Below are 25,454 nucleotides of genomic sequence, written 5' to 3'. Positions count from 1 at the left end.
CCTTGTGTTTTTTCATAGATTTCTATTTACTTATACTAAAGTTATAATGCGAAAACCAAGAAAAATGCTTATTTGGGCCCCTTTTTGGCCCCTAATTCCTAAACTGTTGGGACCTCAACTCCCAAAATCAATACCAACCTTCCTTTTTGTGGTCATAAACCTTATGTTTAAATTTCATTGATTTCTATTTACTTAAACTAAAGTTATTGTGCAAAAACCAAGAATAATGCTTATTTGGGCCCTTTTTGGCCCCTAATTCCTAAAATGTTGGAACCAAAACTCCCAAAATCAATCACCACCTTCCTTTTGTGGTCATAAACCTTGTGTTAAAATTTCATAGATTTATATTCTCTTTTACTAAAGTTAGAGTGCGAAAACTAAAAGTATTCGGACGACGACGACGACACAGACAACGACGCCAACGTGATAGCAATATACGACGAAAAAAATTTCAAATTTTGCGGTCGTATAAATAATATAAAAAAAAATATGCCTTTCATTGAAAAAAATTTACCTAAGGAAAGCCTGCATGCATATTTTTTTCCCAGTTAAGTCTCTAACAAATCATGTCTTCTTTTAAAAAAAAATTTAGTACACGTTATGCAAATCATGCATATTGAAATCGACATTTTTACTATAGGCCTACATTTCAATCAAAATATCCTATACTGTTTTTAAATGAATAGTAACATCCAACCACCTCAGAATACTTTACAAGTGTTACAAACCAGTGATTTTCTTTTTGTGCATTTGTTTTGTCTTGCAAAATAATTTAATATTTTCTGAATGGGATATTTAGTGACAAAATATCAACCTGTAAACACTGAATACAAAGAAAAGATAATTTACTAGAAAAAATCACTAGGTTTACCACTCGGCATAAGTTTGTCTAGACATGAACTTGCAACCATTTCATGGCGGGTTTCTACGTGTTCCTCCCAATAAAAATTTGAGTTCATATATAGTCTGAAGAAAAATCTGAAATACTTGAAGATCCTTGAAGGCCGGCAAAATAGCATATGACTATATAAATCGCTTATTTGCCGGACCCGGTGATATAGCACATATATAGGAGTCTATTTTTTTCAGCGCTTCACAAATATATGATGATTTATGTTATTTAGTTTATTGATGAAATTGTGTTGATGAGGGGCCCGGGATAGGAGGGGTCCTGATCCCGAAATCCCGGGCTTAAAAACACAAAATCCCGAGGTCCGGAAATTGGAAAAAAGAATTCCTGGAATCCGAAAGGGTCAATCCCGAAATCAAGAGCTTAAAAACACCCGGATCCGGAGTCCCGTTAAAGGTCATATCCCCCCTCTGTTGATCATGGGTACGAAAGGATGTACATGTAGGATAGAAGGTACGAAATGACTATCGTCTTGCTCCGCATTTGTTTCCAATTTTGGTCAAATACAACTTCCGGTTAAAAAAATTGCGGGTTGTTTGATTTTTACCAAAATTTTAGAAACATCAGCAAATATGCAAAGATCAGGAAGAATGAAAAAGGAACTAGAAATGTTATCTGAATCTCCACCATATGGAATATCCTGCTGGTCCAAGGATGAAAGGATAGATCTGTTACAAGCGCGTAATTCATAATTTTCAAATAATTCTTGTATGCAAACTGTGGAAAAAAGGGGGACAGGGGTATCTAAAGGTTAAAATCTGCCATTTTTCAACTGATTTTTATGTTTTATTATGATGTCAAGAATTTCATGGTAACATCAGTTAAGTACAATGGTGTCACAATACACTATAATACAGGCAAACCTAGTCCAAATAATTAAGACGTCTTGAAAGGCTAATATTATTTTTTTCTTTGACGCCTTACATCGACGTCAATGTAAGGCGTGAAAGAAAAAATTATAATAGCTTTTCAAGACGTCATAATTATTTGGACTAAGGCAAACCTAAAGTGGGACAAACATATAAATGACATTACATCCAAAGGAAACAAATCACTAGGTTTTCTAAAACGAAATTTAAAAACAACAAATCCACACATAAAATCCCAGGCAGACCAAGCACTCGTCAGACCCAAACTTGAATATTCCTGTTCTGTTAATTAGTTTGGGACCCTCACACAACCGCATCGGTATCCAAAATTGAGATGGTCCAATGACGAGCTGCTCGGTACATGTATGTCTGCAATAAATTCCATAATACAGTGTTACAAACATGCTTACTACACTAAACTTACCATCATTAGCAGAACGCAGACTACGCACAAGATTGGTAATGATGTACAAATCATACCACCTTGTTGCTATTCCATCAGTCATACTCATAAAAGCAGACTCAAGAACAAGAAAAAACCATACACTCTCATATAGGCATATCCATACATCAAAAGACTCATACAGACATTCATACTTTCCGTACACAATACCACAGTGGATCCAGCTCCCTGTGGTACTAGTTCAAGCACCATCCATTGATAGCTTCAAAGAACAGCTGAATGTTCTATTAATTAAAAGCATCAATTTATTGTACATAGTTTTAATCACAAATTTGACATTTCATTGCACTTTAATTATATTTTGTTTAAATTGGGATAAAAATTTTGTAAATAGTATAAGTATGCGAACAGTATGTAATCATCAAAGTCGATTGAATATTGTATACATGTACCTAAAGAAGAAGAAGATGTCACTGTCAGTATGTTTGTGATTATGTTGTAAAGTTAACACCACCGTCACAGTGACAAGTTATGAAGCATAAAAATGTTGAGTTTTTGGTGTTGAGACAAATCAGCCCCAGAGAAAATAATTTGGTATCATCATGATCAAGACAAATTGGCACATCGTAAAGCTCCATGTACCGTGTACAGTGTAAATGTACACCCACATGTAACTATCCTCCTACATTGTATTTGGTATTAGGTTTGTTTGGGCCCAATACACTTTCACATCCTACACGTTCCCACCTCGCATGTTCTCACCCTAGGCCTGTTTGCACCCTACACGTTCGAGGCCAATATTTATTCAAACTCCAGTTGTATTATAAGATTTTTTTACATGTATATGTACGTCAATATAAATAATATTTTCCTGAATAAAAACAATGCACTTAATGTACCAAAATACAATCAAGAGTTATTTAACACAAAAAGACGTTGTCAGATTGTCAATTTATTTTTGAAACAATGACAAACTCTATTTACAGCAATACACTTACCAAAACATGATTAAGATGTATTTAACAAAAAATACTTAGGGTAGTCAGAATCTTACTTTATTGTGAAACAATGAAAACATAATTACACATGTACATGTAAAAGCTAGCAATACGTTCTCTTATCAAAACATGATAAAGATTTATTTAAAACTCGATAACAAAATTATTTAACACAAAACCTCTAACTATCCAAATCCTTGACAAAATCAATAAAAAGGGTGAGAATGTGTAGTGTGCCAACAGAATTTGGGTGCAAAAGTGAAAGGGGGCGAACAAGAATGGGCGTCAACGTGTTTTCGGGCGGACTCGGATTCATTGTATTTCAAAACCAAATCCAGCTGGTACCTTTGATAACTATTCAAAACCAAATGCATAGAGTTAAAATTTTAGGTTAATCTAGGAAAACATAATACATGTAACATGACTAATAGTAGTGCAAAATGTAGTGTAACCAGGTAACTTATATTTACCCCTCTTGCTGGAAAGTTGCTAGGGGATGGACACATGTGTCCACAAAAAAAAGGCTGTGCCAGAGGGACACGCATGTCCATGTTATAATTAATGCAAGCTTCTCATGATTGCGGTATATCTTTTTTAATTAAAGACCAAAGATTAAACAGTGTAATATTTTCCTTCAATGGGTCCCAAATGTAAAGGTTATTATATATGGTGTGATGTCACTGACATTGAGCTGTCATATTTGTGGCACACAAAATGCAACCTTGAAAAAATACCAGTAGAAAGAGGGTTAAAATTAATGATGCTGCTCACTCTTAACTTTTTCTTTCCAATTTCAGAAATTCTTGGTGGAGAGGGTACTCCTTACCATAATGGTATTTTTACACTAGAAATCCAGATTCCTGAAAGGTTAGATCTTGTGATGTGATATTGTAAATTCAGAGTTGACAACAATGGTTGATTGGAATGTTTATATGTCATCATGTACATTTATCCTATATTTATGCAAAAAATGAGATGACACAAAAAGAATTTGCTTTCATGATTTACTCAGGGTAAAATAAATAAAATTGATAATTATAATAATATTAGCATGATTAGTGCAGTAAAAAAAGCATCGTTTAAATTCTGAATTTACAATACACTTCATGTAAAATTAAATATTGCTAAAACAAATATGAAATTGGGAATTGAAATGGAGAATATGTCAAAGAGACAATATTTACATAAAAACAAATACAAAATTTGAAATTCAAAATGATGGCTTTCTTAGTAAGTTACAGACTGGTGGAGTGTAGAATTTAACCCTTCAAAATGTTCGTGTTTGTAAACATCGAATGATAATTATTGTTTCAAACAGATTGCAATAGCCACATTTTGTCTTAAAATTTTACATCTACATGCTAGATGTAAAGTTTTGTGTAGATGGAAAAAAGTTCATTACTTTGTACATTTTGTTAATTAGATAGCAAATGATCATACATGTAATGATTTTTTTTTGTGACAGAACCAAACTTTTTTTTTCTTTATTTCAGGTATCCTTTTGAACCACCGAAAGTTCGGTTTGTGACCCCTATCTACCATCCAAATATAGATACAGGAGGAAGAATATGTCTAGATACATTGAAAATGCCTCCAAAGGTACATGTCATTGTCATTTATGTTACACACAAACCTCAATAAACATAGGATGCCTTGGTTCAGCAACTCTTTATCATTTCTTTGAATAGTAAAACACAATGTTAAAAAATACTCTTACTCTGAGGAAAAAAATGTTCAAAATGTTTTCTTTATACTGTAAACCAACTTATTTTTCGCAACTAATTTATTTTCGTGAGTAGAAAAATAACGAGAATATAAATCGTCGTGAAGTTTGGATTCTTTCTTTTTTTAAAAACTATATCTAGTAATTTAGAAAATTGCAAAATTAAATAGCCGCAAAGTGGAGTAGAAAGGGTAAAACACAAAATAAAGTATCTGCGAAAATAAATTGGTTGATGGACTATCAAACCTCCTTCTAAACTAAACATGAAATTATTACTTGCCAATTCTATCAGTTTTCAAGAGTCAATTATTGCACTGCCTCTATGGTCTTGTGGAAGTATGTTAACCTCAAGTGCAGGATGTCATGGGTACAAATCCAAGATGGGTCAAACCAAAGACTTTAAAATGGGTTTCTGCTGCTTCTCTTTTTAAGCATGCTGCAATAAGGGGCCATAATCACTTGAAATACTGATTTTATTTGAATTTGAAATTTAGTTTGAAACATATTTTAATGAAGAATTGAAGCCATACATCATTGTACATGTACTGTTATACTAATTTGGCATTAAATGCTTTTTTCATGGTTTAATGTATTCAAAACTTGGAATGGACATTGTTTGGAATTCAGTGTAAGGAATTTATCCAACCATGCAACCTCATAAAAATGTTCCAACTTGAGTTAAAAATTTAATGATTTTGGGTCGGAAAGATAAATTTTGTGACTTTGACGAATTTCAATGCTGAAAATCAGCCATTAACTTTTATTGATATTTGATATGAAGTAACTTCCCACTTGTGTCACAATAGATAGGAAAGCTATCATATCAGAGTAACCTCTGTCAGGGCGGCTAAATAAAATTATATAAGTAAATTATAATGTTTGAATAATCTCCCGTCTTAATTTTCTCCAAAATTTACTCATACAATTAATTTTTTTTTACAATCCCACCAAATTCTCAAGTTTTGATATAAAAAATCATGCCTCCCAGGTTAAGTCATAATTTTTTATTAGAGTTCAATGTTTAATTTCATTAATTCATTAAAGAAACTGATTGTGCAGAGATCTTAAGTATATGCGCAAAGCCTACAAAAATTGCTCCTTTGGGGCTTGTAAATGACCAGTGTTCTGAAGATAACAGACAAATTGGATTTTCATTGTCCATGAAGTTACACTTAAAAGATTAGTAAAGACATCTGCAATAGGCAGACAAATTAAAATTTTATTAGATCAAAGAAATCCTAAGAATTTAAGAAATGAAGATAAGATGGCCTTTTCACTTAAATAAATAAAAAAAGTCTTGAATGTATAAGGGACATAGTTTTAAGTCAATTTTTTTAACCTGACAGTATACAAGTAAATAAAATTCACCTGAAGAAGTATCATACAAATTTACTTTTTTTTATTCTTCAAGTAAACATGGTAAATAAAAATTACTTGTACAAGTACTGTGGATTCATTTTTATTCGTGGTATACCAATTTTCGTGGGTTTCGTGGGTCACAGCAAACCACGAATTTAAGAATTCAACGAAGAATAATCCCGAAAAATGTGTATGGAGTTGGATGTTTATTTCTGGTTATGTAATGCAGTTCTAGTATAGTGTTGACTAGCGGTAAACATTGTAACATAACATGTGTGTTTTATTGTAAGAATATACAAGTATTTTGATTAAATCTATAATAAATATATCGAATTTCGTAAAAATTCACTCTTTAAAATTGATTAAAACTGTTCATGGAAAATAACTGCAAGTTGTTAATTACTGTGTCATAGTTTGTTTTACCAGTGATTAAAAATCAATAGGATTAAGTACGGGGATATTGCCCGTAGGTAATATTGTTTGTGACAGAAACATTAATTTTCACACCTTATATCACTGTTTATTATATCTTGATTAGGGTAATGAGCTTTCAATCATAAAGTTTTGAATGCTTTATAAAATTCAGAGGAGACTTTATAAATTGTAAAACAAACAAATAATTAGTTGTCTCTGTTCATTATTGTAATTGAAGTTATCAATGAACACTTTAACCTAGAATGACCAAGCGTGGATTATGACAATTCAAAACTTTTTCAATGAATTCGTTTTTTTTTGTTTGTTTTATTATTGATCAAAAGGAGGTTATATGATCTCTTAAATCAAAAAGAAATCCACGAAATAACGTATCTAATTTTTTTGCTGTTGTAATCAGCGATCCACGAATTTACGTATACCACGAAACGTCTTTTTTCTCTATCCACGAAAATTGATACCCACGAAAATAAATGAATCCACAGAAGTACCTCTGACTGATAGTATGATGATAATTATGTTATTAAGAATTTTTTTTTTTTTATTGTTACAGAGGGCATGGAAGCAATGTTTAAATATCAGTTAAGTGTTGATCAGCATATTTTTTGTTCTTATAGGGACATGCGAGCCATGTAAAATTATCAATACAGTGTTGACCAAACGACTGTTCGAGGACTGTTTAGCCAGTCAAGGTTGTTAAAAACTCCTATTATCATCGGCATATTTTTTATTGTTATAATTTATCGGGGGCATGGAAGCCATGCTTAATATCAGTGCAGTGTTGATTAGCATATTTTTATTGTTTAAGGGGGCACAGAAGCCATGTATAAACAACAGTACAGTGTTGACCAAATGGCTGTGGGAGGGCTGTTTAGCCAGTCAAGGTTGTTAAAAACTCCTATCATCATCATATTTTTTTACTGTTATAGGGGGCATGAAGCCATGTTTAAACATAATCACAGTGGTTACTGAATATTTCTATTGTTGTTGGGAGCATGGAAGCCATGTTTAGACATCAGTTTAGTGTTGACCAGCATACTTTTATTCTTATAGGGGGCATGGAAGCCATGTTTAAACATCAGTACAGTGTTAACCAGTATACAGTTATTAATGGCAGAACCAAATCCTGAAGATCCACTTATGGCTGATATTGTAAGCACAATAAACTTATACCGTATAGCAGGTTTTTTTTTCTTGTGTTAATTTTTACTAATTTTCGCAGATAGAACAAAATCACCAAAAAATATTCAACCAATTAAAAAATGCACATGCAAAGGAATTGATATAAGTTTTGAATCCCCCAAATTTTGTATACCTTATTGAATGAAAATCGTGAAATTTTACACTCACTTTACAGTACTTGACCATGTTGACCATTACATGTAATCCTAGTGACAGATAATGTATCATTTCAATAAATATTTCCCAAATTGTCTCTTTTACTGTGTTCACACTTAATTCAAATCGATTCGCATTAACTAATTCAAAATAGTTTAATTTGCATTCGAAACGTTTTACGTCCAAACCTAAATTTTAATTTTAATTGCAATGGGCGTCATTTTTACGTTCCTGTCCAAACGATGTTAACTTTTAATTTGTATCAACAAAATCGGATTTCTAATGCAAATTGATTAATGCGAATTAGCATAGAATTGATTCCAATTATTAAGGAAGAGTGTGTGAAAAGGATAAGGCAATTCACTTTGTATCTGATTCGAATTCAATTTGAATAAAATGTATATGTGAACTAGGCATACAATGAATAAAACCAAGGAGATGTACCCCAATTTTTGTTGTATTTCATGAAAGCTTAGAACATTTACTATACTATATTGGAAAGATAGAAAAGGGATTAACTTTTTTGGTACAACTTTATTAGAAATATTTACTGTTATTCTCCATCATTTGTTTGTGTAAAGGGATGGAGAACTTGGAAGATATTGAAAACTGTTTTTGTTATATGCATAAATGCATGAATAATGTGATCCTGGCACTGAACATGCTAAAAAAAATAAGACTAAAAATGTTTCATTTGAAAGTGGTTGATGTTTGAAAATTGAATTTTATTCTTATAAAAGGGGAAACAAATTTTGATCCTAAAAAAATGAAAATATCAGTATGCCATATATATTTGATATTTTTATGATCTTTTTTTAAATTGTCTTTTTTAGTCATTTTTTCCTACTTCACTCATATTTTTTGTTGTTGCAGTCTAATGAATATAAATATAACAAGACCTTGTACATAGAAAATGCCAAACACTGGACTAAACAACATGCTGTAGAGAAAAATGTAAGTAATTTTGGACGACTATGGTACACATAGTACATGTATATCATATTGCAGTAGAAGAGAGCGGGAAAATACCAAACTAGTACACAAAGTATGTCATACTACAGTAGAAGAGAGGGGAAGATACCAAACTCAAAAGTCCAAAGCAAATTGAAGATTTCATGACAAAAAAATGTAAAAACGACTAAAAGACAAAAAAACAATCAACAGAATACATAACACTACAAAGAAAACTAACGACTGAGTAACTAGAATACCACCAAAAAAACTGGGGCAATCTCATGTGCTCTGGAAGGGGAAAAAGATCTTCTCCACATGTGACATTAATGGTTTTACGCTTAAAAAAAGTTGAACTGTGGCATGTGCTTGCTTTGCTTAAGTATAAATGTACATGTAAAGGACTGGATTTGATTTTGGAATATTCAAAAAAGAAATAAAAGATGAGTAAGCTCTGTTTTGTAGAGTTGTGATTAAAAAACTGTATTTGAAAGCAGCTACAGAATTTACATGGAGATTTACTCAGCCAAAAATATTATTAAATAATCAGATATATTGATATTCGTTTGCTTCAGGTTTATTTCTTACCAAAAAGTAAAATGACAAAAATACTGAACTTAAGGTAGAGACGGACGGGTATCACATGACCTATTATAGCACGTGCATTTTGCGTAATTAAAATCGGTTCCGATTCTTTTTTTACGCAATCCGTAGACAAGATAAACAACAAAATGGCAGACGACCGCGACCGCCTTCGTGTTCGCGGTCGGTTTATAAGGAAAGATAAATTTAAAAAATCAACAAGGATGGACTCTTTGAATGAGAGTGCTAATTTGATTCAATGGGGAGACCATAATTACGGTTCGAGGGGAGAAATGCCATTGGAACCGACAAAAGAACAGACACCGGTATTAGTTGAAAACATTGCCTCGAATGTTACGGTTTCAACTGATATCGGACAGAGTAAAAACATCTCATGGAATGAAGGCAGGAGGGTTGTTGAGTTGGAAGTTCTAGCGGAACAACTCTTCTGCAACAGATGCAACACCCCACTCCATCTGAAGGATTTAGTTGGTGAAATGAGGTAAACAATAATTTTCAGCACCCCTTCATTTTTTACAAAACTATGTAAACCATCATGACCATGTGAAGTTTGTAGGAATAGAATATGATTGCAATTCATCTTCAAATATGTCTTGCTGTCAGAAATCATTACATTTTTTCTCTCTCAATCTAAACCCTTGTACTTTGTAGGAAATTCATAATTATTTGGACTAAGGCAAGCTATGAAAAATCAAGTTAGATATAAAACATTCCTCAGTTCCTGACATGTTATATAGCTTATAGAATGGACTGTCTATGAAACATATACATAGCTGTGATACATAAATGTTTAGTTTCTCACTTTCTGACACTATATACTTGTCACTGCACTGCATCAAAATGAAACCCCCTACATAAAAAGGGACAAGAAATAAATTTGGCATTTTCAGTACTGAGGTGTATGCACAATAGCATAATTAACTTTAATGATAGTTTTGAGGTTAGAAAGATACTATTTTTAGAATTCTATAAAAAAAAAAGAGGTAAGAATCACCTATTTATTAGTAACACAGAGTCTGAGAGAGTGTATAGAGTATGGTTCATTTTCTATAAATGTAACCAATATGAACAAATGTATACCCTCTCTTCTTTTTCTTTCAACACATCTTCTGTCTGGGATGTACATTGGTGTGTGTGTGTGGGGGGGTTGAAGTTTTAAAAGGCATTTGCTAGGAGGGGTGCTGTCCAAAATTTTCAAGAGGTTTGGACTGGTTTTTTTTTCTAGATTTTTTTTTATTTTAGTTTTAAAACCATCAATCTTAAGTTTTTTTTCTTCTTCAAAATTCAACACTACATGTTCTTGTATTTACAAGGAAATCTGGATTCAAAATTTAAAAAAAATCATCTTCTAGACTACAATAATTGGTTCCATCAAATTAGGGGTCAGAATATTTTTTTCATGAAAAAAAACACACATATATTAATAGCTTATATATATAGCCTTCTTATATTTTTGACACAAGTTGGATTAATGTTTAACCTCGCCACATTTTGTATGTGTCTGTACCAAGTCAGGAGCCTGTAATTCAGTTGTTAGTTGCTATATATTATATTTGTTTTTTGTTTATTATTTTTACCTACCCAGTCCCAGTAAATATATTTTTTGTCTGATAGGGGAAACAACACATATTTTAAGTTTGGCCTCCCGATAAAACAAAATGATGTAAGCTACGGTTCATTATAATAACTATATCAAATTTTTATCTTACAGGTACGGCTTAGGTAGTCTTTTGGAGGTGGTATGTCAGATATGCTCTGGTATGAAACTGATATCTACAGGCAAGCGGAATGAGAAAGGAGCATTTGATATTAACTCAAAAGTCGCTCTTGGTAAGTGCAAAAAGCTTTAATATTTTGTACTTCATTTATCATTCTGACATGTAAATGTTTTTAAAGTAGTTTCTTTTAAACCCATAAAAAGGGTATGAGGTGTTGAAATTTTGGTACTGTGTAGTCTAATTTATTATTTACAGTGTTACTTACATCAATGATTTCTAACATGTCTATATTTAAAGCATCAAATTGGCTAATGACTTGTTGTTACATGCATCTTTATTTCATTTACAATTGTCTGTATTTTAATCACGCGGCTTTTTCCAATAAACTATTGAATTGAATTGAACAAAGCTTACAGTGTAGCTATTAAAAATAACTGCAGTGGCTGTACATATGATATAAAGTTCTTTCTTATTAAAAACTTGTCTAACGTAAAACTAAGAAAAATATTTCATCACTTCCAGGACAACATTCTTTATTCTATTTATAGAACACTATTTTTAATTCAGAGGATTTTTGGCATCTTTCAGAAAAAAAATCCTATCTTCATAACCTCATTAGCATGACTAGTTACGCAGTAAACAGCAACCAATAATTTATTTTATGTATGGGCTTAAATTGATTTTAAGTAAGGAAGTTGTATTTTCTTTGTAATTCTGCTTGAACATTAAAAAAGTCATAATGAATTATGATATTGAGTTTTATCTGCTCGCTACAAGTAGGTAATAGTGCTTTCAATTGTCACCTGCTCTTTTATTGATTTGTAATTGATTTGATTGATAAAGATATCTATATGCAGTATGTACATGTAGGTAGTAAAAATTAATAATTATAGTAAATTATAATGATTTCAGCAATGATGCACTCTGGAATGGGTCCTGATCATGTTGTGAATTTTCTCAGCACATGCAACATACCCCCACCTGATCCTAAGACACTGAAAAAGAAGGAGAAATGCATAGCATTGTCACTTATTGATGAGGCATCTGATTCCTGCAAAACTGCTAGTGCAGAAGAAAAAGCTATTTCTCCAACTAATGAATTGGAATGCAGTTTTGACGCTGGTTGGCAAACAAGAGGCTCTGGTTGGCAATATAACAGTAACACAGGTATCAAGTCAACATCAGCAATATTATACATGTAGAAATGGCAATTGAGGAGTTTATTGATGTGTAAATGCTTCTGAGTTGCTTATAAACTGAATCAAGTCAGAAGGAAATTATGTAAAACATGTGTGATATTTAATTCTGTCACCTTTACACATCAATAAACTTGTCCAAAATAACTATTTAGGTTTCAACTATGAAAGTAATTGGTACATATAGGTTTACCACTGTCCCTCTGTATATCTTTCCTTTCCTCACGATCATGGTTTAGTTTTTTTTTGTTTAGGGCCATATTCAACCTACTTTACATGGTAGACCAATATACTTGTTCAAAAGATTTTCCATAGAAATAACTAGTAGAACTGTACATTTGGGTTCACTAAAATATAGGCCATTCTATCCTACAGTAATCTGTTAAGTATTAAAAAGAAGATGTGGTATGATTGCAAATGAAACAACTCTGCACAAGAGACAAATCACAAAGAAATTAACAACTATAGGTCACTGTGCAGCCTTCAACAATGAGCAAATCCCATACCACATAGTCCACAAAAGGTCAAGCAATGACAGTGTAAAACAATTCAAACCAGAAAACTAACAGCCTAATTTAAGGTCCAATTATCAGCAACTATTTTATTTCAATGAAATTTGGTAATAAGTTAGATTTTGATATTCTAACAGAAACAGATGTCAGATGTACCTGCTATATTGGAACTTTTATGTTTATTTGCAACTTATGGCTCAACAGCAAAAAAAGCTAAGCAAAACTCATATTTACATCTGTGTCATATATTTTTTAAAGAAATAATTTATGGGGCTTCAATATATCAAGATTTTACCATGGGTTGGCTAGAACTTGGCCCTTATGACAAATATTTTAGCGAGGGGTAAAATGTCGGCGTAAAGGGACAATGCATATTTTTCAGACATTATTCATGTATTTTCATTTTTGAATATAATTATCAGAAACTGTTTTTAACCTTTTCTAATGTGCATAAGAATGACATGGACTTTGTATTTTTGCAGGACATTCCAGTCTAGTTGGTGTAAAGACTGGTAAAGTTCTAGACTATGATGTAAGAAGTAAACTATGCAGTATATGCCAGCATCATTTGGGAAGAAAGGAAACAGTTCCAAATCATCAATGCAACAGTAATTGGCATGGTACACAAACAACAATTTTTTTTAAATGTCTTTTTTAAGCAAAATCCAATAACGATGATTTAGGTTAATCCAGATTTCTGTGAGAAGGTCTCCTTATCCAGGATCTGTTTTAGTTTATGCAAATTCATCATTCCAACAACAATAAGAATATCACAAGGTGTGACCATGACTAGCACCTACAGACAATTTTTTATAGCAAACACTCAAAATGGCAATTGTCCTATAGTATGCCCGCCTCTAACAACTTGTGTCCCCTATATATCTGGAGAATCATTATGATTTCATACATAATACATTGGTTTTAGTTGACAACTAATGTCCATAATGGTAAAGATACAAAATATTTTCTACTCATTATTCACAGCAGGCCCACAAAGTTCCATCTGAATGAGTCTAGTTTTAATTATAACAGTTACAAAAAACCCAACTTTTTTATTTTCATTGAAAAAAGGACAATGATATTTAGTTTATGATTGCATAGTCATAACACCACCTTATGGCTATGCACTCACAAACCAAGTATGTATGTTGACCATATCCCAACAGGGGCAGATCCAGCCATTTTAAAAAGGGGTGGGGGGGATTCCCAACCCAGGGCAAAGGGGGGAGGGGTTCCAACTATATGTCCCCATTCAAATGCATTGATCGTCTAAAAAAATAATTTGGGTTCAAACACCCTGGATCTGCCACGGTCATTATGTCAAACAAATATATAATTTTTTAAGTAACTTGTAAAAAAAGGGAGATGAAATATGTTTCAGTCATCTTAAATAGTTCTCATGTAAGTAATTGTAGTATTTACAATGTCCTTTTTTGTTACAGGATCAAGTAAAGCCATGGAGCCTGACATGGCTTTATCAATGGTTACTAGGATGGACAACAGAGGGTGCACAGTCGGCATAATTCACACAGACAATGACTCTACAACATCATCAAGGCTAAAGCAAAAGTTTGCAAACATAAAAAAAAGAGACGACAAAAACCATGTCAAGAAAAATCTGTCGAAACAACTGTATGCAGCAGCAAATAAGTACAAAGAGCTGAAGGGGAAAGGAGTCATTCCATACATACTTAGATGTTATATGTATGCCATAAGTTCAAACCAGTCAAAGGAGAATGATCTTTGTGAAAGATTAGACAGTATAGTTCCTCGCCTATTTGGAGACCATTCAGGCTGTTCTGGGGATTGGTGCACATATTCCAAGCAACCAGAAACTTACAGGTTTTAATTTTAACTAAATTTAAAGGATGTTATACATATAAAAGAAAGTCTTTTTAATGTTTTTGTTATGAGTGATATTATGTCAGAACAAAATTTAAGTTTGGGAGCTGTTCTCATATTGCTATTTCAAATGCTGACAACCAATTTTGTCATAAAACTGCAGAAAAAAACAATATACAATAAAACAAGTACATCCGCTCATTCTATAAAGATAATAAAATTCCAATGCCCTTACACTTTGTACCCGAATTTTCATAAAACTCAACCGATTCGGACTTAGACCAGGGATAAATATGTAATCTAAGTTCATACCAGTAGATATGGATATTTTAACACCCTTTAGTACCCTGTACACCCTTCGGCTACGCCTCAGGGTGTTAAAATATCCTTATCTACAGATATGAACGTAGATAACTTATGGTATAGCATCATTAACTAGGACCTCCTAAATAATTTACAGACAATAAAATGACTTGTAAAGATTTCTTGAAGAATAATTTTTCCTGGAATTAAACAACAATTGTGTTGTATTTGAATATACTAGTATACTTGCTAATGGACTATTCCATTCGTGATATTATTATCACAAAATTAGTTTTCTGGTAACATACATGTAAAAATTTAAGACCAAATATTCAAATACAACACAGTTTTTGTTATGCACATTTACTCTTTATTTTTTTAAGAAATTTTTATATTTTATAATTTTGAAATGTCATCTGCTGCACAGTGCAAAAAACTTCATCCAACAGGTTCTTCATCAGTTTAACCCCCTGAGGATATGTGAGGTTGTCCAATCAAAATCCTTGTTATAAAAAAATTCATTACAATACATAATGAATAACACACAGTTCAGCAGCTTAAGGAATATTCAACTATGTAACTAAGTGGTAAATAAAATTGTACAGTTTAGATCTATTTGAAACATTGCCATAAATCAACATACATATAAATGTATGACATTTCAACTATTTTCTTTTATATCATTTCAGATATAAACATCTCCCAAAAGGTGAACCATTGTCAAATGAAAACCTGCGTAAGCAATTAGAGACAATGACAGAAAATTACAAGAAAAGATCAAGCCAACTTGTAGATTTAGGCTCAACACAGAGCAATGAAAATTTCAACAATATAGTGGCAAGCAAGGCTCCAAAAAATAGGTCAGTAACTAAAAAACATTGATTATAACCTTTCAGTAACATCCACCCAAACAAACATAGCAATAAAGAATAGAGGTCTTTCATTTTTGAAGGGAGATGATTGCTGTTTGTCCGTCAAATGAAAATTGACTATTTAAGAAACTGACTTAGCAGAATTCTATTTTTAAACTATGATCAAATGTAAAACAATCCTTCATTTTTATAGCATTGTATAAACAAAAAATAACCAACAGTGCAAACAGTTGCATATTTTTACACTATTAAAATTATCCACTTGCAGTGGGGGTATCATCAGTGAGTAGTAGCTCGCAGTTTCACTTGTTTTAGCTAGTTTATTATTTTCTGACAGCTGCTTTACAATATAAACTTTAAAATGACTGAAATTTGTGAAATTTCTTTTTGTAGATCATATGGTGGAACCAGCTCATTAAAAGCAAGAGTTTCAGCTGCAGTTCTTCAGAAGAATGAAGGTTATACCTGGGTTAACAAGGTATTGTGTTACAGCTTATATATTATAAATATTGTGTAATTCCTCTTTCATCTTACCCCATGTAACATAAACATAGTATAATGGTTTTGACCTGTCAATTTAGGTTTCTCAACAATAATTTAAAAACTGATACAGTGATTTTTGCCAAATTTGATGCAAAGGTGAATGACCTTACAAAGGTGATCAATTTCAAATTGGAAGTTATTGTATTTTTTTTAATCAACTTTTTCTTAGCAATGCTTGTCCACACATACCCTGGTAAATGATGTTAATTTGGTTTTTAATTGTTTGAATATAAAGCAGTGTGTGGTTAACCTTCATGCGACCCGATCTAAAGGTCAAATATAGAATTTAAGGGGATGGTTATGTTTTTTGTCATCTAAAACATTTCTCACTAGTTTACCTTGTTTTAGGTTAACAAGAAAGCATTGTTGTCACCAGGCACAATCTCTGTAAGAGTTGGACAGAGGATTGACAGAAAGAGACTCTGGCAAAAGAAGAATAGCTCCTCAGTTCTTTTCAAACGTGACAGATTTAAAAGAAAGGTAAAACTTCATGGCATATAATTAGTCAAATTAATGACAGCCATATAAATAAAAAACAACGGATATGGGGTATCAAGTACATTTAAAACAAAAGACACACAAAGCGAAGGAACAGCTCTTTTATTGCAATTCTTCATCCCAAAGTCACACTAAAGCCTCAACACGGACAAAATATAAGTCTCACCTCACTGCAATTTATTTCTAATTTGTATACCCCCGCTTTAAAAAAGGGGGGGTATACTGTTTTACCTCTGTCCTTCCGTCAGTCTGTCAGTCAGTCAGTCCGTCCGTTCCCATGATTATTTTTCGTCGCATTTTTCTCAGGAACTACAATACAAGGATTTATGAAATTTGGTTTCAGGGTTTATCTAAGTCAGCTTTACCTCGTGATGCGCTTTCAGATTGATCACTTGTCAACTTCCTGTTGACCGAACACTTGTATGATTTTACACATGATAGCCAAGTTGAAAATTTTCATCACATTTTTCTCAGGATGTACAATACAAGGATTTCTGAAATTTGGTTTCAGGATTTATATAAGTCAACTATACCGTGTGATGCGTTTTCAGATTCATCACTCGACAACTTCCTGTTTACCGAACACTTGCATATATTTACACTATTAATATTATCCACTTGCAGCAGGGGAATCATCAGTGAGCAGTAGCTCTCAGTTTCACTTGTTAATAATACATACATATATGATTGAATTCTAAAATTGGAGACATATTTAGCCTGTTTCTCAGATATGAAGTGCCTTATTAGGTCATCAAAATTTTTGTTTATCAGTGCAGTACCCTCTGCTGTATAAATACAGGTATATCGATCTCGCTTACACGAAATGTTTTGAAGTGATAATTTCAATGTGGATAGGAAGGAGGGCTAAGAATAGGTGGTGTGTGTCTTTAAAATTTAGTATATCAACTGTTGTACAATTGAAAGCATGATGTGGCATATATAAATATGCACTTGAGTCAATTTCAACATAGTATTCATTGAATAATAATACATTGCTACTATTTTGTTGAGTGTATTTTCTGTGGTATATTATTTTATTTTTATTATTTTTATAACACTTGTTATATATCTTTTATTGTGTGTGTATTGCATATGTTATTGTTTATAATAATATTGTGTGTATCATATGCCCTCCTGGGGCCCTAATTTGGAAAATAAGAATATTCTATTCTATTCTATAAGAGAAGTTATCTCAATAATGATAACACCATAACTTTAAAATATATAAGCACAGGGACATGGTGAAACTAACATGAATTTTGTTAAATTGTAAAAAGGGTAAACTATAATATAAATTGACATAGGCAATTTTGCCAAAAAATAGAAAACAAGATGATGACAGTTGAAGAGAATGATATGGTTATTAAGAGTTATAACCCATTTATTTTACAAAGTACATGTAACAATACAACCAGGTATATTAGACCGTTGGTTTTCCCGTTTGAATGGTTTTACACTAGTAATTTTGGGGCCCTTTATAGCTTGTTGTTCGGTGTGAGCCAAGGCTCCGTGTTGAAGGCCGTACTTTAACCTATAATGGTTTAATTTTTAAATTGTTATTTGGATGGAGAGTTGTCTCATTGGCACTCACACCACATCTTCCTATATCTATAAACAAAAAAATTTCTTAATATTTTCTTTTTGTCTTTTTCTAGAATAAGAAAACCTTTCAACAAATTAAGGCAGCTGTTATAGAAAGAGAAACATATCAACCACAAATTGAAGAAAATGTGTCGGTAAGAGACATTGAAAAAATTCCAACAAAATATTCTTTGGAAGGCATAGACAATTATGTTGTTTTTGATTTAGAAACAACTGGGTTATCAAGAACCTCGGATATTACACAAATATCAGCATATGATGGGACAAACATGCTTAATCTTTATGTGTCTCCACGACAATTTATTTCATCACAGGCCAGTGATGTTACCTGTATTACTTTCTCTTTTGAAAGAAACCAAATGTATTGCCATGGTGTTCCAGTTGAAAGTGTTTGTATAAGAACAGCCTTACTTCAACTAATTGAAATGATACAGAAAAAATCTCGTCCTGTGCTTGTTGGTCATAACATCCATTCATATGATGTTCCTGTACTAAGAAATTTGTTGCACGAGTTTAATCTGCTGAGTTCTTTTGATGACCTAATTTATGGATGCATTGACACTTTGAAAATTGCAAAACGTGAAATACCAAAAGCTGATGTTCTAAATTATAAGCAGCAAACATTAGTTCAAAAGTTTCTGGAGATTGTTTATGATGCTCATAATTCTGAGGAGGATGTTAGAAGTTTATACAAACTGTTCCATCTGAAGCTGAAACAGGCATGTTCTGGAAAGGATTTATTTCCATTTAATTATTGGTCAATTGTAGAGGGTTTTTCTAGTGTCATTGTTAAAAAGATTATTTCTAAAGACACTGCAAGGAAACTTTCCTGCACAGGTCTCAATCTTCATCACCTGGAACTTGCTTACAAAAGAAACAATGACGATGGCGTAAAATCCATCATGCAGGAACATGGTTTGAAAGGGAAAACAGCAAATGTATTCAAGAAGTTTTTTTCTGAAAAAGAGGAATAGACTGTAAATGTGGTTAAAGACTCAGAAAATTTCATATTTATATGCTATAATTCTATAGAAAAAGTGGTTATGCCTATCTAAAAATCTAATCTTTTGAAACAACCCTTGATAATAGTTGATTATGATTAAAGTGAAGTTTTTACTAAATTTTGAGTAACCAAAGAGTAATCACACTTAAAATATATATAAGAAATAGGGATTTGTTATAAAATTGCAGCATCGTTTAATAATTACTCTGTCTGTATGTCTGTCACAGTTTCCTTTTCTGTACAATAAATCAAGATTGCCTCGACAGAGTGAAAAAAAATAATTCACAACAAGTAAAGTATTTTCCTGTCAGAATAAATATTTTCCATTTAGTCAATAATGGTGGATAACTTGCTGAAGCCTGACGGATTATTTCTCATATAGATTTTTATTTTGATTGACCAATTTTTCATCAGATCATTATGAACTTTTATACAAAAGTAGGTGCTATTGTAACAATATAAGTCAATAGTTATCTAAGTTATCAACTGATTCTTAATAAAGGGGAGATAACTTTAATTTATATACATAAACCAACATAATAAGCATTAGGCTAGGCCATAAATCAGAAATGAGGGGGACTCATAAGGTCGTATGAAAGTAACAATATTGTCAGTTCCAATGCTTTACCATCTTGCCCCATCCCCACCCCACCATTTTTTCAACATTTTTTTTTAAAGATTTGTTGTAGCAATCTGATCTATGGGCAAAACAATTGTTTTATATGAAGTTTTAATGGAATATGTTTTTTTAAAGATTGCAGTTTTCATGAAATTGGACAAACGTTTCAGTGAGTCCCTTGGAAACTGAATCTGCCCCATATTTATTTTTGAGACTAAACACTTTTGCAAGTTCAGGGGTGTGGAAATATTTGTTGTGAGCACTTGTCCCCGGGCAAGTGAAACCTAAAATTTTACTTGTCCGGAAAAAAATTTACTTGCCCTGATGATCCCAATAAATATTATAGTATTTCTTGTTAGCTAATATATGATTCTTACTTAGCACTGTTTTGCATCACAAACAAATGAAATCTGTTTGTTTATATGTGTAAAAAATAGGAAATGGGTTAACATCAATGGGACAGAAACCTAAAGGACAATTTTGCAGCAGTTTTTGAATAAAAATTGTAGCCAGTAGGTACATATACTAAATTTGAGGACAGTGATTGAAGAAATGTAAACTAAATAATAGTAACTATTGATTTTGTGGTGTTTCTCTCAACGAGGGTTTCTTATCGTCGAGTTGCAAGTTGCGAGTTAAGAAAGTCGAGTTGCGAGTTGTAAAAGTCGAGTTGCGAGTTACAAAAGTCGAGTTGCGAGTTACAAAAGTCGAGTAGCGAGTTACAAAAATCGAGTTGCGAGTTGCGAAAGTCGAGTTGCGAGTTAAAAAAGCCGAGTTGCGAGTTACAAAAGTCGAGTTGCGAGTTACAAAAGTCGAGTTGCGAGTTACAAAAGTCGAGTTGCGAGTTACAAAAGTCGAGTTGCGAGTTACGAAAGTCGAGTTGCGAGTTACAAAAGTCGAGTTGCGAGTTCCAAAAGTCGAGTTGCGAGTTAGGAAAGTCGAGTTGCGAGTTACAAAAGTCGAGTTGCGAGTTACAAAAGTCGAGTTGCGAGTTACAAAAGTCGAGTTGCGAGTTAAGAAAGTCGAGTTGCGAGTTACAAAAATATTTGTTTACACCGAATTGTCAGGTTTGGTTCACATTTGATAAACAAAACATGCATGTACCCGAACTTAGTTATTCCCGTGATTGTGGGATTTGAAACATTTATATGTGATACTTATTTATAAGAGTCTAATATAAGTTAAGTTCTGGAAGCATTTAAAAAAAAAAAATTATCCTTAATGGACGAGATCGATCTTATGCAAATCGCGCGAACTATAACACATTGCAAAATCATTGAGAAAATAGTTTGCTCATTGAATTTCGTATGGATTTATTAATCATTATTTTGGATCATACATCACAAGTCATTTAACAAAGATATGTGTTTAGACTGTCGCTAAATAACGAACGGCAAATGCAGTTGAAGATGAGGATTTGCAGGAAACAAATAGAACTTATTGATTTAGAAGATAATAAAAAATAGCGGAATATATGTTTACTTTGAGTATTCCATTTATCATTTTTAAACACGCGAAACATGCGCAGATTTATTTTCATATCTGAATATAATATTCACCTGGGAAAAAAAGGCGATCGATCTAAGCATTTACACTTGTCAAATAAGATTGATCTTTTTAAAACTACATCGATATCTGGAAGTAGACTTTTTAAGACCGATTGAAGATCGATCTTTTCCGTTTTCATTATTCCATCCATCGTTTTGAAAAACGTGTGTTTTTGCCGCCAAACATAGGTAGTACTTTCATTGCAATCGTGAGAGATATGTACAATAAAAGTGAATTATGTGCTAAAATAGACAATTTGCTTACTTCTAATTTTTATTCCCAAATTGGAGTTAACTGAGGGGATATTTTGAATCCCAACCTTTTCAAGACTTTTATAAATGAATTTTACCGGATGCATTTAATGAAACCCCAGATGCCGCAGAATTGACTGCCTCACATATGCAGGAAATCTTGTTATTTTTGGTCTAGTTCCAATGCAAGTCTTTCAAAAACGACTTGATAGTTTATCCTGTACTGTAAAATGGTGTTTAGAGGTCAATCTATCTAAAACCAAAGTTAATATGTTTAACAAACCTGGAAAACTTTTAAAAGAACATTTTAATTGCGAAAAAGATATAATAGAATTATATTTGTGTTTACAATAATAAGTATCTAGGTTTAAAATGTATATTGACTTTTTAAGCATGGAAAGGGAGAGTTATACAAAAAATCACTATAAGCAATATTCAAATTGCGAACTTCATCATCTTACAATCCAAGTAATTTAACTCTATAACATATATATGACCATACAATAAAACCTATTTTTATGAACGGCAGTGAAATTACAGGAATGTTCAAAACTATCTCTGCAGCATGCCAGAAAGAAAGTGAATATTTATTACAGCACCTTTACATATGAACAAATTTTTTTTATGAATCCAATTTAAAATATATTTTAGGTTAAACAAATAGTCTTTTAATGCTACATTTTATTGCAGTAAAACTATTTCTGTGTCATAAACATATGTCTTGGGTATTTCAAAACACCAGTATTTTTTATTTGTGATTTCTATAGAAAATTTTGTAATCTTGAGGTTACATGGTGACTAAACCTTGTGCACAGATAGAATAAGGGGAGAAATTTGATTGGTTAGCTTCCAATGATGGTTATTTTCTTATATGCAATGAAATGTTATGTGCATTTTTTTCTATAGAACTGGACAGGATAAAACTTTACTCATGCCAAGTATTTTTTTATTTAAAACAAAAACAAATTCTGTACAATTTTTTGAAAAGTGCAAATTTAACAAAGACTAATAGGGGAAAATCAATGGTGGTATAACACCTTTACCTTTATAGATGTGTTAGAAGAGCTTGATATATTCCCTTTATATTTTTCAGTTGTATTATCAATTATGAAATATCGGTTTAGAATTAAAAAAAATAATAATATGAAAGATGGTTTACTATATGATACCTTTATGTGTAACAAAAACATGTTCATTTACTTTTCTAGACTGGCTAGAGGTACACATGTATAGGGGGAGGGTTGAGATCTCACAAACATGTTTAACCCCGCCGCATTTTTGCGCCTGTCCCAAGTCAGGAGCCTCTGGCCTTTGTTAGTCTGGTATTATTTGAATTTTAGTTTCTTGTGTAAAATTTGGAAAATAGTATGGCGTTCATTATCACTGAACTAGTATATATTTGTTTATGGGCCAGCTGAAGTTTGCCTCCGGGTGCGGGAATTTCTCGCTACATTGAAGACCAGTTGGGGACCTTCTGCTGTTGTTTTTTTCTATGGTGTGTTGTTGTCTCTTTGACACATTCCCTATTTCCATTTTCAATTTTATTACTAATTATATTGAATGCTTTAATTCATCCATACACATACATGATTTTTTTCTAAAAGCTGAAATATTCATAATTTGGAAGTTTTTGCTTTTAAAGTTTGACTTTTGTTATCAAGTCAGTTAAGCAAAAACTTTGCTATATAGATATAGGAAGATGTGGTGTGAGTGCCAATGAGACAACTATCCATCAAAATAGCAATTTAAAAAGTTAACCATTATAGGTTAAAGTACGGGCTTCAACACGGAGCCGGGGGGAAGTTGGCTCACACCGAACAACAAGCTATAAAGGGCCCCAAAATTACTAGTGTAAAACCATTCAAACGGGAAAACCAACGGTTTAATCTATATAAACAAAACGAGAAACGAGAAACACGTATATATTACATAAACAAACGACAACTACTGTACATCAGATTCCTTATAGTTTGGTAAAATTTTGGAACACAAAAAGAATAGATTTAAAGAGTAATAAATAAGATTTTTATTTCAAATTAAAAACTTGTTTTTTCTAAAGAAATGAATCTACATGAATCTTTAAAACAATTTTTTAATGAAGTGTCGTCATATGTAAAATCAGAATCAGTGCCCACGATCTCAAAATAGAAAGAGACAAGATATAAAACTTTGTATATAACAAGAGACCATTTTAAAGGATTTGTAAGAAATGTAGTTGAAGATGAACAACATTTCATTACAAGTTGTCCAGCATGTACAAAGATGATCTGTAGGGAGATGTTTTTCAAGGAGATATTTTCAGTATTTTTGCTAATTTTTCATATCTCTCAAATGAGACAAAATTTGTTTTGTTATGTATATTTTAGAATGTGTCTGTACATAAATATTTAGTGAACTACATGTACATTTGTATATTATTACAAGTCTAGATGTTAAACGAAATGTAAATGAATATAAAAAATTATGTTACTTAACAATGATATTTGTAATGATTTTATAGTTCAGGTCCTGTCTTGAATTAAATATATGTGACTTATTTAGAATAATATTTCGTTTCAACGTATAAAATATGGCAGTGGCTGTTTTGTCGACTCCCTTCGGGGCTATTTTACCAGCTCCAGCAGAAAAGCGACTTATAAAGAGTTTTGTTATTTTGCCGGTTTTAATTATTAAGTTAAAAATAACTTATAATTGACAATATCAAACATTTGAACACTATATAACTCAAGTTTCAACCTAAGTGACTCAGTTTAATAAGTTACCCAATACTTAAATAAAAAAAAATACTTATAAAATCTCGATGTTGCAATAATCATTTTATACTTTCCAATTAAATCTTACCTTTAAATGGTGCAAATGTAGTTATTACAATAGTATCTTTGACAGCTACATTTATAGAATAAAGAATAAAAACGGGTCAAAGAGACAGCAACCAAATCAAAATATACAATTCAACCAAAGGTAATTGGGTCTACAACACAGCGAAAAATCACACACCTAGAGGGAGCCCTGAGCAGCCCCCAAAACACAATATTAGATAGATCAAGAATAAAGACGCCATTATATGCTGCTAAATATAAAGATGAACCAAAATTAAAACATATACAAGAGCAACAAAGGCTAAAGTTTCCGAGTAACATAGGTCAGACACAAAAATGTGGCAGGTTTAAACTGGTTTTATTCACACCCATCATATCCCCTTTATCTCTAGCTAGCCAATGTATAAATCAAGGACTATATACGTCCCTGGTATAAATATATATAATTTTAACATCCTCAATTTTGAGTGTCACTGACAAACAATATATTTTGCGGTCCTTCACGAATATTGCCCGGCTCTGCAGCTGCCCCAAACAAGCCC

At 32.2% G+C, this 25,454-nt stretch overlaps 2 protein-coding genes across 2 annotated transcripts in view; both read left to right on the top strand.

Moving 5' to 3' along the window:
* The first annotated feature begins 1,414 nt into the window (after positions 1-1,414).
* LOC134683228 (ubiquitin-conjugating enzyme E2 T-like) overlaps positions 1,415-25,454 on the top strand; it is a 29,838-nt gene continuing 5,798 nt past the window's right edge. The window contains exons 1-5 of the mRNA XM_063542399.1: positions 1,415-1,591; positions 3,978-4,047; positions 4,674-4,779; positions 7,748-7,846; positions 8,906-8,986. Coding sequence (XP_063398469.1) covers positions 1,483-1,591; positions 3,978-4,047; positions 4,674-4,779; positions 7,748-7,846; positions 8,906-8,986 — 465 coding nt within the window. The 5' untranslated portion in view covers positions 1,415-1,482. The remainder of the gene's footprint in view (positions 1,592-3,977; positions 4,048-4,673; positions 4,780-7,747; positions 7,847-8,905; positions 8,987-25,454) is intronic.
* LOC134683515 (uncharacterized) lies at positions 11,265-19,646 on the top strand. Its single transcript, XM_063542822.1, has 8 exons — positions 11,265-11,416; positions 12,217-12,471; positions 13,495-13,632; positions 14,455-14,854; positions 15,847-16,017; positions 16,423-16,507; positions 16,921-17,052; positions 18,726-19,646. Exons 1-8 carry the CDS (start codon positions 11,347-11,349, stop codon positions 19,644-19,646), a joined length of 2,172 nt encoding a protein of 723 aa, XP_063398892.1. The 5' UTR covers positions 11,265-11,346.

The sequence above is a fragment of the Mytilus trossulus genome, chromosome 9 (assembly GCF_036588685.1).
Source record: "Mytilus trossulus isolate FHL-02 chromosome 9, PNRI_Mtr1.1.1.hap1, whole genome shotgun sequence".
NCBI classification, from domain to species: Eukaryota; Metazoa; Mollusca; class Bivalvia; order Mytilida; family Mytilidae; genus Mytilus; species Mytilus trossulus.
The sequence above is the reverse complement of the archived record's forward strand: the minus strand, read 5'-3'. Positions and strand labels throughout refer to the sequence as shown.